At 28.7% G+C, this 19665-nt stretch overlaps 2 protein-coding genes and 1 long non-coding RNA gene across 3 annotated transcripts in view; 1 reads left to right on the top strand and 2 right to left on the bottom strand.

The window, feature by feature from the left end:
- Positions 1-18875, top strand: part of LOC115724915 (protein SRG1) — a 72449-nt gene extending 53574 nt beyond the window's left edge. The window contains exons 3-4 of the mRNA XM_061117839.1: positions 17406-17730; positions 18575-18875. Of these exons, the coding sequence (XP_060973822.1) occupies positions 17406-17730; positions 18575-18820 (571 nt within the window). The 3' untranslated portion in view covers positions 18821-18875. The remainder of the gene's footprint in view (positions 1-17405; positions 17731-18574) is intronic.
- On the bottom strand, positions 6193-8002 carry LOC115725219 (tryptophan decarboxylase TDC2). Its single transcript, XM_030654663.2, has one exon. It carries the CDS (start codon positions 7852-7854, stop codon positions 6349-6351), a length of 1506 nt encoding a protein of 501 aa, XP_030510523.2. The 5' UTR covers positions 7855-8002; the 3' UTR covers positions 6193-6348.
- On the bottom strand, positions 11036-17067 carry LOC133039027 (uncharacterized). Its single transcript, XR_009688570.1, has 2 exons — positions 12276-17067; positions 11036-11453 (listed from the first exon to the last, which is right to left on the bottom strand). It is a non-coding gene; the product is annotated as an uncharacterized LOC133039027 (long non-coding RNA).
- Positions 18876-19665: the final 790 nt, after the last annotated feature.

The following is a 19665-nucleotide window of genomic DNA, read 5'->3' as shown; positions in this document are numbered from 1 at the left end:
ATGAAGTACGACAAAAATTTCTATTTCTCTTTGACTTAGTTTAGGTGCCGTTTGGTAACATTTTTGTTTTTTAATTTTTTAATCACAAAATGAAAGTAAAATTTTTGTTTTTAAAAAATTTATTTTTGAAAAACAAAAATGCGTTCTGTAACCACTTTTGTTTTTTAATTTTAAAAACAGAAAACAAAAGTGTGTTCTATAAAGTTCATTTTTATTTTTATTTTTTGATTTTATTTAAGTCGGGTTTAGGTCCGGGGTCACATTCGGGCTCAAGTCAAAAGCCGGGTTCAGCGCCAGGGCCGTGGGGAGGGGATTTGGGTCCGGGTCTGGTCGTAATCCAAAAGATTGATTAAGAAAAAAAAACTGTTTAAAAAAATATTGAAAGTGATTTTTTTTGTTTTTAAAATTTTAATTTCTAATTATAAAATTGAAAAGTAAAAACAGTTTTATAGAACATTTTTTGAAAAAAAAATTCACTTTTCTATTTTTAAAAAACAGAAAACTAATTAAAAAAGTGTTACCAAACGCCACCTTAGTACTTTAAAAAAGCTAGATATTATCCATGTAATTTTTTCATATGCTTGGAAGATTGAATAGTTGCTCCATCAATGGATATCTTATGAAGAAAATACATAAAAAAAAATGTTGGTATAAAATAATATATACTAATACCAAAAATGAATAATTAGAAAATAAATTTAAAAATTATTGTTGTGAAATGTTATTTATGGATGTCCAAATCACCATATTAATTATCATCATTAATATTTGATTGTATTTTCTTTTATTACTTATTAATTTAGTTTCTCATTCCTTTAGTCAATACTTTTGTATAAGTAGAGTTCACCCTATTAGAATAAACAACTTAAAAATGCTCATTCACTTTCTCTTTATCTCTTCATCATCTTCTTCTTCTTATCTATTTTATATTATTCTATATTATTTTATAATAACTTGAACTTATATATATCTTTATATATTAAAAGTGTCTATCTAACAGCAATTCTTGGTTTAACGATTCTTTTTTTTATTTAGCCTTACACGATTAACTTAACAGACTGTTAACAGACTGTTAACGTTAAACGTTAACAAATAAATAAACCCAATAATTAAACCCAAAAAATTAAACAATCTTTTTTTAAATTAAAAAAAAATATCTTACCCACATATCTCTCTAACAAATCCTACCATTTTTGAAATTTTTTTACACGGCTAAATTCAAATTTCAAAAAATAAACCCAATAATTAAACCAAAAAATTAAATAATATTTACGATTAACTTATTATATCTCTCTAACAAACTACAATTTAAGAACTGGAACAAATGTAACATATATTATAACCTTATTATTATGGTTTCCAATATGTTTTTACTGGACATAAAACTTTAATTTAAATTTATTATTCAAATCTCTCTAAATTAAATATTATTTATTTTTTATTCATTTATTTCCTTCCGAACTCATAATATAATACTTCATATAAAACATAACATACGTGCATATACTAGTATATATATATATATATATATATATAAAGTTTACTTTCTCTACACACAATTAATCTCTTCATAAAAAACAATTACAATATAAAAAAAATTACATACGCAACAAGCATAAAAATAGAACACAATCGAAAAATATGAAAACTACCTTAAATTGAGCCCACAATTGTAGTTCTCTGATATATAAATTTGATGAAGAGATAGATTACATCAAGCTTTAAAAGTGGAAGTCAAAAATGTCCAAATTAATTAAGTGGAAATTGAAATGTCCAAATTAATTAATAGCCAACCTATAGTAGGGAGGTACTTTGCAGAATTTTTTTGGAGGATTGGTTTGTGTTAATAAAGAAATTAATGGATAGTTTTTTCTTCATTTGAAGTTTATCATTTATTTATATGAATGATTGTGTAACTGAAAGAATAAGTTACACTCCACTAACATCTCAAAAAAAAAAAAACATTCTTTTTTTAAAGATAACATATGAGTATCAATTTAAATTATATATGGCAACACTTATTTTGTAAGGTTTACTTGGATTTTTTTTGTATTATCAATGAAAACACTCTTTTAAAAGTGTTAGTATTGGTTATTATTATTTGGTCTAAAAATATTAAATTTTTAAATATGTGAATTCTTTAGCAACACTTCTTTTTTAAGTGTGTCCAATTACAATAGTAGATAAATTAGTTACACTTTTTAATTAAGTGTTGTTTAATAAATGTTGCTAAATATTTTTTTTAGTAGGTGGATACAAGGAATAAGTATTTAATGATTATTATAGTAAAGTAGTGCAGTATTGGTATTAAATATTGAGTTTTGAGTGGTTATTGATTTAGTATACGAAAATAATTTAGTTTAATAATTATACTCTTATAATTAATATATCATTTATTTTATAAATATATTTTATATATTTTTAATATATTATCCATTAATTATTTATTACTTTTAGGGCATAAATCCTAACATTTGTACCACTCGGACACATGTCAACCAAAGGTTCAACCTTTAAAAGCAGAGGCTACTTGTCGCTCAAAGCTTGTTCGTTTATGATCAGTAGGAGTCTGTAAAATCTGTCTGGCAAAAAAGTGGGCTGGTATGCGCCACTACTATGCTCGAATGTAGGAGACAAGATCTAATCTTTGTTAAAAAAACATAAATGTCACTTTGGTTACTTGGCATGTATAAAAGGTCGACATCTGCAACATCTCAAGATGGTAGACGTCCGTGTTAAACCTTTCAAGTACCCATTCGGGTAAGGTCTTAGTGAGATTCCCTTTCTCCAACCCCTCCGGGTTCGAGAGAGGTAATTCGCCTTCCACGTCCGGGAGGTTGAGGCGAGCATGAGTAGGCTTCTGTGTATCCTTTCGTCCTGGTTGTTTCCCTGCTCCAGGAAGCCTCTTCATGACAGAGTAGACTTTAATTAAGGAAGGAGTAATCCCTCCTCATTAAATGACATGTGTCATACTTCGCGGAAACGTGGATAACAACGCCCATTGGACTGTTTTAGTCTAATTTTTTTATAGTCACGTATGTTATAATTATTTAAGACAACTCGCAAAATTTTAAGAAATTCAAAAAAAATTAACACACTGAAACCGATGTACCTCTTTAAAAGTTTTATGCACTATTGTACTCCAACCTGTTTCGACATTCGAGAGACTACTTTTTTAGTCTATTTTTTTTATGGTCGTGTACATTATAGCTATTTAAGACATCCTACAAAATTTAAAAATTTTAACACGTCGAAAATAAAGTTTGTACTAGTTATTGTACATGTGACTCTTTTATTTAGATATAACAATTGTGATCATTTTAGTTAATTAATTTAATATATTTTTTTATTTTATTAAAAAATTAATATAATAATAACGAATATTTTTTTATTATAACTTTTGGTGTTGTGGTTGGAGTGGAAATAGTTTTGACACTAAATTTTATGATATGTGACACCAAATTTAGTGTACTCTTTGGAGATACTCTAAAAAATTGTTAACACCGCTACAAGAAAACATTGAAATAACTAAATGTTTATAACTTCATTATTATCAATTTTGGTGGTCTAATTTTCACTTTGCATTGACTTTTGTGATTGTAGGAGTTTTAATGTTTAATATCCTCTACCTTAGTAGAGAAATTTAAAAGTTAGACTAAATTTTTATGTAAAGACCACTTAGCTTAAATTTAGAAATCAGCAAATGATTAAGAGTTTAATTATGAAAATTATTCATTAATTCTAAATTATTAATTTATAGTGATTTATTTGAATTCAGAATGCATTTTATATGTTATATATAGAAATTTCATAATTTTGCATGTTCAGTGCACGGCAACATTGGAACGCGGTGTATGGCTTAGTTGAATCACATCTTAGTATTTTAGTTTAGCGGGGCGACATAGTTAGATATTGGGAATGTCGAGAATAGTCAGGATTTAAGAATTTCCTAAAATACCCCTTAGTGTTCTTTTTATGGCTTTTGTGTGGGAAGGGCATTTTAGTCTTTTTCCCACTTATTAATTTGTCCTTTAGTGTGATTTCTTTTAAATTATTCTAATCTGAATTTTATTTAATTCTTGGCTGATTATTTTAAATAAAACCAACCATATTTAATTCATTTGATGAAAAATCAAAATTTGGACAAAAAATTACATTTCTCTCTCAAACTCTCTCTCTCTCTCTCTCTCTCTCTCTCTCTCTCTCTCTCTCTCTCTCTCTCTCTCTCTCTCTCTCATTTTAGAACCGCTAGACCAGCTAGGGTTTGCTTCCATTTCCTCTCAATTCAAGCAAGTTTCTGCAAGATTTTGGAGTGCTTAAGCTCTAGGTAAGCTTTTGACTTTGTCCTCTTGAGTTTTCTTGAATTTTAAGAAAGTGGATATGCATGATTTTGTGGTTTATGTTGCTATAGCTGATGTTAGGGTTTGATGTTGTTTTCTGGAAGTTAGATATGTTGTTTAATGTTGATTTAAGCATGTAGTAGTGGCTGATTGTTGAGTTAACCAAGCTTTGAGTTTTGAAGCTCAAACTTGGAGCTTTAATGGTGGTTTTTGTTTTTGAGCATGTTGTGATATTTTATTGCTTTAGAAATGTTCTCTAGGTTTTATAGAACAGGTCCGGAAGGTTTCATGTGGATTGGGGTTAATTTGGTGGAGTTGTAGAAATTTTGGTCTTTCCTGCACTGAACCGAAATTCCGGTTCAGAGGGGCCTGTAGGAACCAGAATTCCAGTTGGCTCCCAAGAAACCCCACAGAACCGGAATTCCGGTTGGGCAGTTTTTGGAACCCTACCTTTTTCCCATTTTTGAGTTATTTAGGGTATTGCCATGTTATTTATCGATAGGGAAACCTTTTAGTTTCAAGTTTAAGTCCCCGGAAAGTGATTTAGCGTGTCATTCACCTATGTTATGATTGATGTGATTTAAGAGCCTATAATTCGCCAAGGAGTTGTTCCACTCAGGTTGGCTAGCACACCTGAATTCGGAATCAAGGTAAGATTAGTATAATGTCATGCATATGCTTATACATGTTTAGCGTACATATTAGTTGCCATCAGAATAACATATCAGATATATGTTAGGCAAATCTATAGCCATCAGATTAGCATATCGGGGCAACAGTGAGGTGTACATAGAGTTGCACCGAGATGCCATCAGATATAAGCTAGGCTATCAGATAGTATGGATTAACTGCTACTACATTAGTGCGATTAGAGTACTGAGTATAGGCTGGATTCGTGGTTAGTCATACTTTGTCAAGATCGATCCTAATTCAGTTAGGGTTATGGTTATAACCCGGGATATTAGTATGTTTATTATGTTATGCTTTTCTTACCGAGTCTGTCGACTCACAATGCTATTGCTATGTGTAGGTAAGGGCAAGGCTAAAGCTGAGGAGGCGTGAGAGCGAGCAGGTAAAGATTGTACATGTCGGGGCGGTTAGGCCTGGAGCGTACGATCCTTGGGACACCAGGGCTTTTGTTGTTTTGTCGCTAGGTGACAAGTATTTTGTAATTGCGTAGTAAACTTTTGTAATAGTATTTTGTAAACGGGATCCCGGAAGTTTATCAAAGTTATATGTTATATTTTAATTAAATAAGGGAAATTTTAATTAGTCACATTTTTCCAATAACCTCGTTGATTAGCAACGAGCTGCACAGTACGTTAAAAATCACGCTAACACGCCTATGCTAGTTAGGGTGTTACATTTTAGTTTCAATAAACGACGACACTATATTATTCAGAAGTTTTCAAATATAAGTTATTTTGTTAAATTTTATTTCTTGTTAGAAAAGAAAAATTGTTGGACATTTTTTTGTTATATAAAATTTCATAATATTTTGTTTTTTTAGTGCACTAATCAACTTTCAACTTAATGTGTTTATTTGTAGGTTAGCTTAAATTATTCATTTAGATTGCGAGTCTCTTTTGGGATGGTCTCAAATAATTTTATCTAAATTTTTGAAGTAACTTGGTGGTATATAAGTTGCTTTATTTTGTAGCGATTAATATGCTCAGTTTGTATACCTTCTAACTAAATAATTAACTTGTTGACTAGATGTTCCTCTCTACATCGAAGGTTGTCTTTTTATAATCTTAATCACTCTATAAAAAAAAATAACTACTAATAACAAATGGACTTTTATTATTTACTATGCATAAATAAATAAGAGTTTCTTCATTATATTTCCTTCAACGTTTTCAATCATAGCCCAATTCATTAAAGACGACAACAACAACAATAATAATCACTCAAATGCAAAACACACATTTATTCGGCACATAACAAAACAAGCAAACGTTATAAATCACACATATTAACTTAAGAATATATATAAAAAATATAATATTTAATTTTTAAGTAGTTGAGTGGCTCCCTCTTGAATTACTTTCCATGCGGCGATAACATGACACTCTTCTGTAAGCGTGGCTCCCACAGCAAATCTCAACAAATATATCCCACCAACTATAGTGTGAGACACATAAATCTTTCCGGACGAATTAACCAAATCAAGAAGCTTTTGGTTTAACAACTCATTATCATCTTCAGAATTATTGTTATTAGGGTTGATGAGCCTAAAGCACACAAGAGCAAACAATCTTGGTACCACAATCTCAAATCTTGGGTCAGATTTTACAAACAATTCAAAATCTTTTGCCATTCGAACATCGGATCGAATGTGGTTTTGAAGATTCTCAACCCCGTGGCTACGTAGGACGAGCCATAATCGTATCGAGTTGAATCTCCGAGTTGCACCCAGTTGCCAGTCTTTGAAGTTCACCACCGAGTTAGACTCAGTACTACTCCATTCATTTTTTAAGTACTCAGGTTCGACTCGCATCGCTTTCACAAGCAAATCAGATCTCTTAACCCACAAACAACAGCAGCCTAGGCCAGTCAGAAGCCACTTGTGCGGGTTCATACTCACTGAGTCAACTCGCTCGATCCCATTGAAAAAGTGTCGAAACTCCGGACAAATGCACGCGCTTCCGGCATAGGCTGCATCCACGTGGAACCACATCCCATACTCTGTCGCCACGTCAGCAAGTTGCTCAAGTGGATCGACAGCGGTGGTTGATGTGGTCCCCACACTTCCACACAAATAAAGTGGGATTAATCCTTTTGCCACGTCATTCTCTATTTCTTTTCTTAACTTGATAGGACACATGGAAAAAGGTTGACCTTTTTTCATGACTGTGGGAATTAATCTGATATTATTCGGATTTATTCCCACAGCCTTGGAAACCTTTTCAAATGTCGAATGGGTCTGGTCAGACCCATAGACAACAAGTTTCATCATATTCTCCGTCCCAATTTTCTTAATCACTCTATCACGTGCAGCATTTAGGGTCATGATGATTGCATCGCTAGTCGTATTCTGAATGATTCCGCCACCAGTACCGCTACCACCCGAGAAAAGAAAAGATTTGGGAAGATTGATCATGTTGGCTAGCCAATCCATGACGACCATCTCGAGCTCAGCTATGGCCGGAGATACCTGCCAGCTAAACCCGGGACAATTGAAACCGGCACATAGCATTTCCCCAAGGAAGGCAGCAGTGCTGACGTTAATCGGGAAGAATGCAAAAAAATTGGGACTCTGCCAATGTGTCATGCCTGGGATTATGACATTGGTTATGTCTTTCAAAATAGATTGGAGAGGTTCTGATTGAGATGGAGCTGTATTAGGTAAGTGGTTTCTGATATCACCCGGTTTGACTTGGCTAAGAACTGGGTAAGACTCAATTTGAGTATAGTAGTTGGCTATGAAATCCACTACTTGGTGAGCTTGTTTACGAAATTCTTCAGGGTTGAAAAGATTGTCATTTGAGTTGACAAAGTCAAGGCTACCCATTTCAATATTTTTTAGAGAGAAAGAGAGAGAAAGTTAATAGGAAATTATTGCTTTGTAATGAAAGTATGGAGTGGAGAGGATTTTATAGGACGTGGCGCTTGGTCTATTTTTATATATAATATTAACACGTGACTAAATTGGTCTATTTTTGTTTTTTTAACTAAATTGGTCTATTAATTATATAAATAGCTTTACAACAACAACAGCTCACACCCCACAATATTAAAATTTATCATAGTCACCGACATAATTGTTTTAGTGATATCAATTTTCTTAATTTCATGATCTCTCTTTCATTAATTTACTCAAATTTGAAGAAGTATATATAATATTATTATTACAATTTTTTAATATAATATTTTATTTTTTTTATTATAATAAAAATTATAAAAACACTACAATTTTTTTTTACTTTTAGTCACATTAAAATTTGTGAATAAAATGAAAAAGATTGTAACTAATTATAAATTATACTAAAAGATCCGTAGGTAAAAGTATTAGTCACAAAAATTACAATTTGTTGTGATTAAATGTATTTTTAGTTAATATATTTATTGTGATTAAAACTAAATTAGTGATAACTAATAAATTCATTGGATTCAGTCAGTTTACTTTAAGAATTGGTGGAGTTATGAAGCTCCACATGACTCTATTAGGTAGCTGGTGTTGAAAAATAGTAGTGATTATTAAAAATTTGATTAAGCAAAACATAAGCTTAACATATTTCAAAGGTATGAACTTTAGTTTACTTTTAAATAATGTATGTTAAGAAATGTGTTTGGTTTTTAGATGCTATTGTTCTTTGGTTTATTTTTAAGATAAAAAATAAAATAAAAAGTTTGACTACTTTGTGAATAGGTTAATTTTCTTTTTTTTTTTTTTTTTTGTATTTCACACTAAAGTTATTGTACGTTATTTATTTTAAATTGTATTGTTATTTGGTTTTCCTTAAGAAAAAAAAAATACATTTCAAAATATTAAGTGTGAATATATCTTGAATATTAAGTTTGCAATTACATTATTATGATATCTTCAAGTGTCAGATATATTAAATTATTAGAACTATATTTATTTTAGATTGCAACACCATCATTTAAAATATTTGAATATAAATAAAAATTACTACACCCAATAAATAAAATAAATTTTTCTTGAATAAATCACTTTATTAAAAAAATTCAATTAGACTATAATAATAAATTAAATTATATGATTATTTATTGAATCATTTTCATTTATATTATAAAACACCTAACATAAAACTAAGTATACATACCCCTTGCACGTAGCTTTCTCCTAGTCATTTATGTATTTCCACAAAATATTCCGAAAGAGTTGATGGATTGTGCAATTATGTATTAAGCTTTGTGTTTTAGGTTTGAATGATGGGAGACGTTGAAGAATATATTTTTTTTTTGTTATACATTAATTAAATTTATCTTCAAATAAAATTTAATTAATTTATATATCTATTAAAAATGCTCTAAGTTTTTTTTATTTAGCTTTTTTTTTTATATACTTTTGTTTTATTGATATATAAATTTATAATTAATTACATTCATTAGTATTTCATTTTTTTAATCAATTTATTTAATTTATTTTTCTTTTCTTTTACCGTGCATTATACTTAAATATTTTTAAGATATGTTTTATTTACTTTTTTTGTTTGGATATTTATAGAAAGTCTGTTTATATATATTGTTTGTATTTTATTTTATTTGTATTAAGTATAATTACATATTAAAATAGTTATATCTTTTTATTATCCTTCATCTTATTTTTTTTAATATACGTATTTTACAAAAGTTACCAATTTATCTATTTTTTAAATGATAAAATAGACTTTGTATGTTTTAAAATATTACAAATAAGACCATGAGTTTGCGACAATTTTTTTTTAATAAAACCAACTTGAAGTTAAGTCCTAACACGAACAGATACAGAAAATGTAACATGTTTTGTCATAACACCTCTAGATTGATAGAGTTATTATTAAATTTTATTTTAAGAAAAAAATAGTTCAAGATCTTACTTGTACTATTTTAAAAAATATAGGGTTTATTTTATTATTTAACATAATAGAAGGTTCCTCAATCAATAATTTTTATAAAATATAAGGTCTAAACAAATATTTATTGTAATTTTTATATGCTTTAAAATTGTTTTTTTTTTCATATGAGTTAATACATTCTAATTGAAAAATACTCTTGATGAAAATAATTAAAATGTACCATTGACACCCACCGCTAAAATAGTGATTATATATTTATATATAAATATATAAATAATAAAAATGAATGTTGTGTTTTTTAAAATAGTACAAATAAAAATTATTTTTGATTGGGTTATATTAAAAAATAACCAAAACTTAATATTGATACAAGTTGAAGATAAACTAGTTACTGATCACATATAATCGACCTTTAACAGTTACATATTTACAAAAATATATAATCAGGCATGTGATAAAATACTTAAATTTTATTTTTAATATTATAAATTATTTAACATTTTCTAAAAAATTTATAAATTGATAATTATCAAAAAAAAAAAAATTAACTGATGAAGTCTATACAAGACTAGTCATTCATGTATTTCCACAAAATATTCGATGGATTGGGCAATTATGTATTAACCTTTGTTTTAGGTATGAATGATGGGCACATCAAACAATATTAGGTATAAATAATTAATTACTAATCAAATCAAATCATCGAATGAGATTCACGTGGTGCAAGTAGGTAGCCTCTTTTTTGTTTTTTCAAACAATTAGGTATTATAGCTTTTTTAGTAAATAGGTCTATCTCGGCGGGTCCGGCTTCCATTATTGATTTATCTCAGTGGGTCTGGCCTGCCGTAAATTTTAATGCCGAGATTGCTGGTGAATCTATCTCGGCAATCCCGACCCTTCGTTATTGGAGGCATTCTCGCCGTTAATTATGACGCATTCTCAGCAATCTATGCCCGTCGAGATAGGTATATTTTTTTATTCCAATTTAATATTTTTTGACACCTATCTCGACGGGTCTAGCCTTCCGATATTGGTCAATCTCGGCAGTCTAAAGAGCCCGCCGAGAGAGTGTACTGGTGGAAAAAAACAAAATAATTTCTCCTACTATTACATTGATTGCATACAAAAATTTACAATTAAAATATAATTTGTAAAACAATCTTTCAATACTTTAAATAGATGTATGTAATTCATCTCTTAATAGAATAAAGTATTATATAATAATATATATTGTAATTAGTTCAAAAGTTTGACAATAATTATGATTAGTCATATATACTTAATAAATTTTAATCTAAATCATGATATATACTCAGTTAAATTGGAGACTCATTCTTCGAGCACTTCTTGATCTCATCCATTGAGTATGTTTTCTGAACATAACACTACAATATAAAAATCAGTCAAATTTTATATATATACTAGTTTCTTTATGAATCAAAATTTAAATTATTGTAAAGGTACGATAGCTCAAACACTTGCATGCTTCACAAGATAATCTTTTGGATCGTTCGACATAGTTAAGTCTCTCATTAGTCGCATGATGTAAAAACCACAGGCTTTACCGTCAGGTTGTTTAATTAGGACCCTGAAAATATTTATATATATGTCGTAATTCTTGAATAGAAAAATAATTCAAATAGAAAAAGTTTTAAAATTCAATTTAAGTACTCATGCCATATCCATATCCATATCTATATCTATTTTTGGTAAGTTTGGTCTATACCATTTACGTATAAGTGTTCTCTTATATCTACAACTTTTAATTTTTTTTAAATTTCCACACTTCATACACGGGGTAAGATATCATAGTAGGATCCTCTTCATTTTGCATGGCAAAATTCATGAAATAATTAACTCCATTTTCATACTCTTTTGACAATTTATTCTTTTTCATCCAATCTGTATTCATATTAATCTATAATTACTTAAAATAATTTAATGCTATTACAAGTTAAAAATTATATCAAAGCAATTTTTAAACAAGTCAAATTATTTTAGTACTTATAAATCTTCATTGTTATTAAAAATTGAGTAGAGTTTCCTCTGTTTCTATAATTTTTTCCGATTTTATAAGTACCAATATCAACAAACAAACACGATAAACAACACACAATAAACATAATTGAAAATTGGACAGAGTTTTCTTGGTTTCTATAATATTTTCTAATTTTATAATTAAGTACATATATCAACAAATAAAAACACGATAAACAACACACGATAAATATAATTAAAAATTGGGTAGAGTTTCCTCTATTTTTATAACATTTTCTACTTTCATAAGTACCTATTGTTGGAATATATTTTACCAGGATTTAGATTTACTAACAAGTATGTTTTTAAGATCCTAATCATGAACTTCTAAAACAATAAAAAATAAACACATAAAAGGTATGAGAAACCTTACAGTGGTAGCAGCGGAATTAAATGACTCCTTCCGCTCAGATCTCTAACCCTTGTATCCTTTCTGTAGCAGAGTATCACCAAGATCTGAGCCCGATTCTCCTTCTCTTAAATTTGGATTCTTCACAGCCTTACTGAGTACCACTTGATGTGTGTGGGCACTTACTCTATAACTATAGGATTCGAAATTGAAGAGAGAAAGAGAGAGAGAAGGATTCGAAATTAGTAGAGAAGATGGCTCAAGTTTTTGACTCAAGAAAAGTGTTTTCATCATCTTTTTCTTTGAGGCCATCACTACCTATTTATAGGAATCCAACTAGGGTTAGGTTAGAATTATTTGACATTAAAATATTGAAAAAAATAAATGGTAAATTAGCCCTTAAGTGGCCGGCAATGGATATGGGCCCCACTTTGCAATTTTGACATTTTTTCAACTATTTATCTTATTTTCTTAAAAAATACTAGTTTTCCAATTCAACCACTTAAATGCCAAAACTAATTATTTAATAATTAAAAATTAATTATTAAATAATATTTCCATTTAATACATTTATTAATTAGACTTAATAAAGTCTCTTAATTAACAAATAAACTCTAGAATCTCTTTCTTCACAATTAAGCCCTAGCTTAGTGAAAATTCATACTAAACATAGTCTGATTTTTTAGAATTATAATTGATTAATTAAAATCAATTGACTGAGTCTTACAAAAAGTATTGTCTCAACTAGTATGGGGACCATGGGCCTATATAACCGAACTTCCAATAAGCACATCTAGAATTTACCAAGTAAATCCACTAACTTATTAATTCCTCATTGCATCCACCATAGAATTTGGAATTGCACTCTCAGTTACATAGAGCGCTCTATATGTTCCATGATATAGATACGCTATTAATTATTCATTGTTATAATCTCAATAATCAATGATCTTTTATAGATAATTTACATTCTTAGAGATTAATTTATCGTTACACCCTTCAATTTATTTTATCCTTAAAACACTTAGCCACCTATAAATGATATTTCAGTGAATTAACATAATCACTGAAATGAGTACTCAACCATTTATCTCTATTTAGCCAAGCTGGAAGGAAATCATCGTTTCACTTCTATGTCCAGATAGAAGCTATAGATTCCATATCTTTGATTAGCGCTCCCACTCAATTGTACTACCATGTTCCCAAAATGTACGTATCACCCAGACACTGTCGGACCCAATTAAGGACGAGTGTGGATTAAGCCCATGCTGAAAAAAAATATTTCTTTTACTTCTTAACTAAAAAAAAAATCTTTTAATTATTTTAATTACGCACAACAAATGCGCAACAAAACGGGAGATCAATAGTTGAATGATATTTTGACAGCATATCTCGAAAAGGATGTATTCAATGCTATTGACAACGAGCTTATCATTCATCGTTTTTCCAAAACATGAAAACTCGTCAAGGACAACTCTAGATATGAGCTCAAAAATTGATATATTTGCTAAAATTTTAAGATATTGAGTATGTTATATATTTTGAACATCGTTTTAGATTGCTTTTTTTTTTGTTTCTTTTAGAAGATTTTTAGTGCGTGATATTTAATATCTTTTTAGTTGGGAATTGAAATATTGAATTGTGTTTTTCTTTATATATACTTGTTTTTTTTTAGAATATTTTATAAATGAAAAAAATTTACGCCCACCCTCCAATTAAATTCAGGGTCTGCCACTGCACCCAGACCAAAAGGTAGGCTTAACTAACAAATCAAAGAACATAAATAACACTCTTGAGATCGAACCTAACCATGTCAGGATTAAGATCATTTGATTTAGGATCAACTAGGTGATATTGAATTGAATAGATATTACGGTAAATTTATCATATCTAATCCAAGTTCAATATCGGTCCCTTCCAATGCATACTCCATGCATCCAACCCAAGCTTTACTTTAACCAATGCCCTGGAAGGGACATAGCACTTATCCAAGGTGCAAGTAAACTATGTTGTAGATTATCATATCAGTTAAACCCTGTGTACTGATAAATCTAGGAATACATTTAATCACATAATCTTGATTACTTTCCACTGTGCTGACGACTCAATAAACAAGAACATCAACGTGATAAGGATTTAAAAGAATTTATAAATCAAATAAACATATAAATGATCACATGAACCAAATGACATACTAAGTAAGTGATGAAAATACTTCTGTTTCTTTATTGATAATTGAATGGTAAAAATTCAATTGAAATAGAGTTTTATTTAGGGTACAATCCCAACACCTATTATATCTACAAATATCACACAATAAGTTTCCTTCTTATATCTCCGCAACACACAAATTTTTGAGAACCTACTTCACTATGGATGAATATTTAAGATATTCAAACTATTCTAAGATGAAAAATATTATGTCGTTAAGTAAAGAAATGAGTGATTGTACACACCTCTTTTGATAAACCACCAAACAAACTTCACTTCAATTTGTAAAATGAATCCTTGCTAATTAAATCCACAACCTAGCTACAATATTATAGTTGATTGTACACAACTATAATTTATTAAATGATTAAGTAAAGCGTAATTAATTAATTACGGAGATTATTTTAGAATATGTGAGTATCATGGATACCATTTCTGAAATAAAATATTTTTGGGCTTGGTGACTGTGGAACTGGACGGTGTGATCCGAAATGTCACGACATTTAGGGATGGATTATTTTGGAAATATTCTAGATTAATTTTTAGAAAATCGGTGTGGCGGATTAGCTAGAATTACTAAAATACCCTAGGTTTAATTTAAGATTAAAGGGGTATAATGGTCTTTATGATTTAGATATTATATATTTATATTAGTGGCTGCTTTTAAAAAAAAAATAGAAAATTTGGTTAGTAAAAAGGGGGTTAGCTTTGTTAGAAGCATTGGTGGTTTTGCTTCTTATGCTTGGCCGAACCCTAGGGGAGCTGCAGCCTAAGGATTCTCTTACAATTCATCTTCTTCTTGGCTGAATTAGTTGTGAGTTGGAGTCAATTGTACACTAAGGTAAGTATTCAACACTTTTTTCTTTGTTTTTTTGAAGTTTTAGATTGGTTTAAGCTAGTGTTTTAGGAGTTTTTGGGGCTGTGGTGTTAAGATAGGATTAGAGTATGTTTCTAAGTTAATTTATGAGTTTGTTTAAACTTGTGGAGGTTAGATATAAGGGCTGTTTGGATTTGATATGATTGGTGAAGTATATTGAGCTTAATTTCCATTTGAGAATGTAGTTTTGAGAAAGTGGAAAAATTATTGTGAATTAGTGCTTTGGATACATTGTATTTATGGTATTGAACTGCTCTGGTAAGTTTGGACAGGTTTGGAGCTGATTTGTGTGGTTTTTGGGTGAAAACCAGTTTTTCCCGTTTCTGCCAGTAGAGAAACCGGTTAACCGGTTTTACTGGTGTTGTAAAATCGGTCCACCGATTTTGCCAGTAGGGAAAATTCTGGTGTTATAATTATTTCAAACATATATCCTACAAAATTTTTAAAAATTTAGAAAAATTCAACACCCTGTTCAAACATTGTGTTGCACGTATGACTATATTTTCTTATAAGCATGTGAAATAGACTATTTGAACACTAATTTCTATATTATAAATTATTTTTAAATTTTTTAAAATTTTGTAAAATATCTTAAATAATTATAAATGTGCACGAATATGAAAAAAATTGGACCTAATTTTTTTTAAAATATCGAAACAAATAAATGATACATCAGTACATTCTTTCTGAGGGGTGCATTGTAAAAGCACCTAATATCATTTATATAAATTGCATAAAATACAAAAAACTATGGTTGCTTTTTTTTTTTTGTTTCTCCTATAACACTAGAGCATATAATATATATATATTTATATATATTATATTAAGAATGTGTCTTTGATACATAATAAATGCTAATTTTAATTATGGATATTGCTATTAAGTTTTATAGGTTCCTAAGAGTACTACTGGATCACATTTTATAATTAATTAGTTTTATTTAATAATAATTATTAAATTAAATTATGTGAGACTGAGACTAGATACTAGATTTTATTAATAACGATATAACACCTTAATGATACATTTTAGTATTTTTCTTTAATTACAATTTTTTTATTTATCATTAATGAGATTTTGATATACATATAGTTTTTTTTAATTATAATACAGTAGAACCTCTATTTAAGAATACACTTGGGACCAAAAAAATAATATTCTAATTGAGAGGTTATAACTAAATAGAGTTACACTTGAAAAAAAAATCAAAATATCAAAAAATATCAATGTAACAAAAATACCAATAAACAATTCTTAATACTATATTATATTAGAATTATTTTCGAGTACATATAATATTTATACATGTACTATAATTTGAAATAAAATTATTAATTCTACGTAAATAAATTTAAAAAATATATGTATATATTTTTTTTAAGATGTAATTATTCTTATATAGAGGTATATTTTATTAATACGGGACTTAAAAAATGTATAACTAATTACAATATAGAGGTTATTCTTATTTACAACTGGCCCAAATTGGGACTTCATTTTTTTATAACAAATTAGAAGTTATTCTTGAATAGAGTATTCTTAAATAGAGGTTCTACTGTATTATTATTAATAGTTTTTTTATTAAAAAATTTTAATTAATTAATAATTATTATTAAAATGATATTTTAATTTTTTTTCTACCTTGAAATAGTTTGCTTATACTAAAAATTAGTTTTCTTATATCATATATCAAATGAAACAAATACTAAAAATTGTGTCTAATTTGATCCACAAATACTAAAAATTGTGTCTAATTTGATCCAAAATATATACTATATAATAATATTGTGCCATGGCACACCAACAGGAACGGACACACTATTTAATTAAATATTTTTCATTTAATTAAATAATTATACTACAAATTTGTAAAAAAAAAACTCCCACAAATTAAATAAACTTATTAAAAATAATTATAATTTTAATTAAACGTACACATAAATATATTTTATAATAATTAAGCCTCCACAAGAGGAAATTCCTGAGTTACTGACATCAAAGAATATTATAAATTATTATTATTATTATTTTTATTATTATTATAACACACATACATAAATGTGCAGAGAAATTTTGGAAATTTATTCATTAGAATTGGCAAAGCTAGCTAAAGATATAATCTCCCAAATAGAAAAGGTTCTAGGAATAGAAAACATGGAAATTTCCAAGTTATTTGAAGATGGAATGCAATCAATCAACATGATCAATTACCCTCCATGCCCACAACCAGAGAAAGTTATAGGTGTCAAACCTCATTCTGACACTGTGGCCCTTACCATTCTCCTTCAAGCCAACCAAGTAGAAGGCCTCCAAGTTAAGAAAGATGGCAAGTGGGTCCTTGTAAAGCCTCTTCCAAATGCTTTCATTGTCAATGTAGGAGATATACTAGAGGTAATAATCTCATAACTACTATAATGATCATTATCTCGCTATAAAATATTTTATTTTTAGTCATAGTATAAAACTTGTGACTAATTATAAATCATCATTCCTATGTTGTAACTATAAGGTTCATGGCTAAAGGTTAATCACAAAAATTATAATTTTTTTTTGATTAAATGTATTTTTAGTCACAATAATTATTGTGACTAAAATTAAATTAGTGATAACTTATATCAAAATAATATATTTTAGTCACAAAAGTAGTTTTTTTATTATGACTAAAATCACATTTAGTCACAAAAAATTTATATTGTATGAAAGATTTATGAAGTAATATATCTTTCAAAATATATTATTAAAATCCCACTTTTTCTATTTTATCTCAAAATTTTACATTATACTATACATTAACTTTTTTTATATAATATATAACGTTAAAACTTTTGGTTTTTTTTTTCTTCTTTTTCATCTTCAAATTTTAATATATTTTATTCATTCAAAAATATAATGTTAATATTTGTTCATATTTTGACCAAAAAAAAATATTTACACATATTCTCGTATTAAAAGATAATTAAAATCTAAAATAATTAATAAAATATATTTATAACAATAAATAGTATTTTATAAATATAGATTATGAATATTAAATTTCAAACAAACTTTAAAATAAAGAATATGAATTTAGAATATCTGATGTAACATATTCTTAGTAATCAATTTTTCAAATGTTTTAAAGTCTTAATGGTATGATATTGGTAGGGTTTTGATAATTTTTAAGTAAATATCATATTTAGTGTAATTAAATCTATTTGTATATATTATTTATGTAATTTGCATATGATGGTTGCAGATTTTAACAAATGGATTATATCCAAGCATTGAGCACAGAGTTGTAGTAAACCCTAAGCAGGAAAGGCTCTCAATTGCTACATTTCTTAATACAAATTTAGATTGTGATATAGGCCCAGCCTCAAGCTTGATCACTCAACAAAATCCTCCCAAATACAAAACAGTGACAAGTAAAGAATATATCAAAGGTGTATTTTCCAATGAACCTGATGGAAAAGCTTATGTTGATATCATGAAATTGTATTAAAGCTTAATTAATTACATGGATTGAAGGACTTGAATGGATCAAGTCATTATTATTATATTTCTTTAATAAAATAATAATTATATCATAATATTATTATTGAGGAGGATTTTATGCCATGCTACCAAGGCAAAAGATCACATTACTACTAGTACTATACTAAAGTAATGATGTCTTTATCCTTAAATTATGTAATATGTTATTCAGATCATTATATTATATTGTCTTAATATTATTATATAATTTAAATAAAAAGTGAATCATACTATTTAATACATAATAAATCATTTGTATTGGGTTTGTATTGTAATATTTACAAAATGTCTGGGGTTGGGGACTCGAGCTCTAGACTCGATCTTGTTTCGAACCCCATATCCTTATCCAAACCTGACCCCAGACCCCAAGCCCTGAGCCCTAAACTTCAGACCTAGACCTGGAACCCAGACCAGTTGCTCGGACGCCGGACCCGAAACCAAAACCTGGCCCTAGACAAGGCCATGGACCCAAGACCCTAGATCCCAGATCCAGGCCCGAAATCAAGCCCTTACACCGTCCCCTACACCAACCCCGGGCCCTGTCCCCAGTCCCAGCCTTGGACTGCAGACCTGACACCAAACTCCGACTCTGACCCAGACCCAACACCGGACCCGATATGAACTATGAATGATGCAATTTCACGTGGTGCACTACAAAGTAGCTCTTTTAAAATTAATATTTATCATTTTCTCATTGTAATATGTCTTTAAAACTCACTCTCTAGCTAAGAGGGTACTTATTTTATTCGTATGGATTTAGTTGTTTAATATTTTAAGCTCCTCTTTGTATCTTATGGCTTTATAGACTTTGTG

The sequence above is a fragment of the Cannabis sativa genome, chromosome 6, assembly GCF_029168945.1.
Source record: "Cannabis sativa cultivar Pink pepper isolate KNU-18-1 chromosome 6, ASM2916894v1, whole genome shotgun sequence".
NCBI classification, from domain to species: Eukaryota; Viridiplantae; Streptophyta; class Magnoliopsida; order Rosales; family Cannabaceae; genus Cannabis; species Cannabis sativa.
The sequence above is the reverse complement of the archived record's forward strand: the minus strand, read 5'-3'. Positions and strand labels throughout refer to the sequence as shown.

Excerpts from the sequence above, each read along its gene's own strand:
- LOC115725219 (XM_030654663.2), bottom strand. The coding sequence starts at position 7,854 with ATGGGTAGCCTTGACTTTGTCAACTCAAATGACAATCTTTTCAACCCT.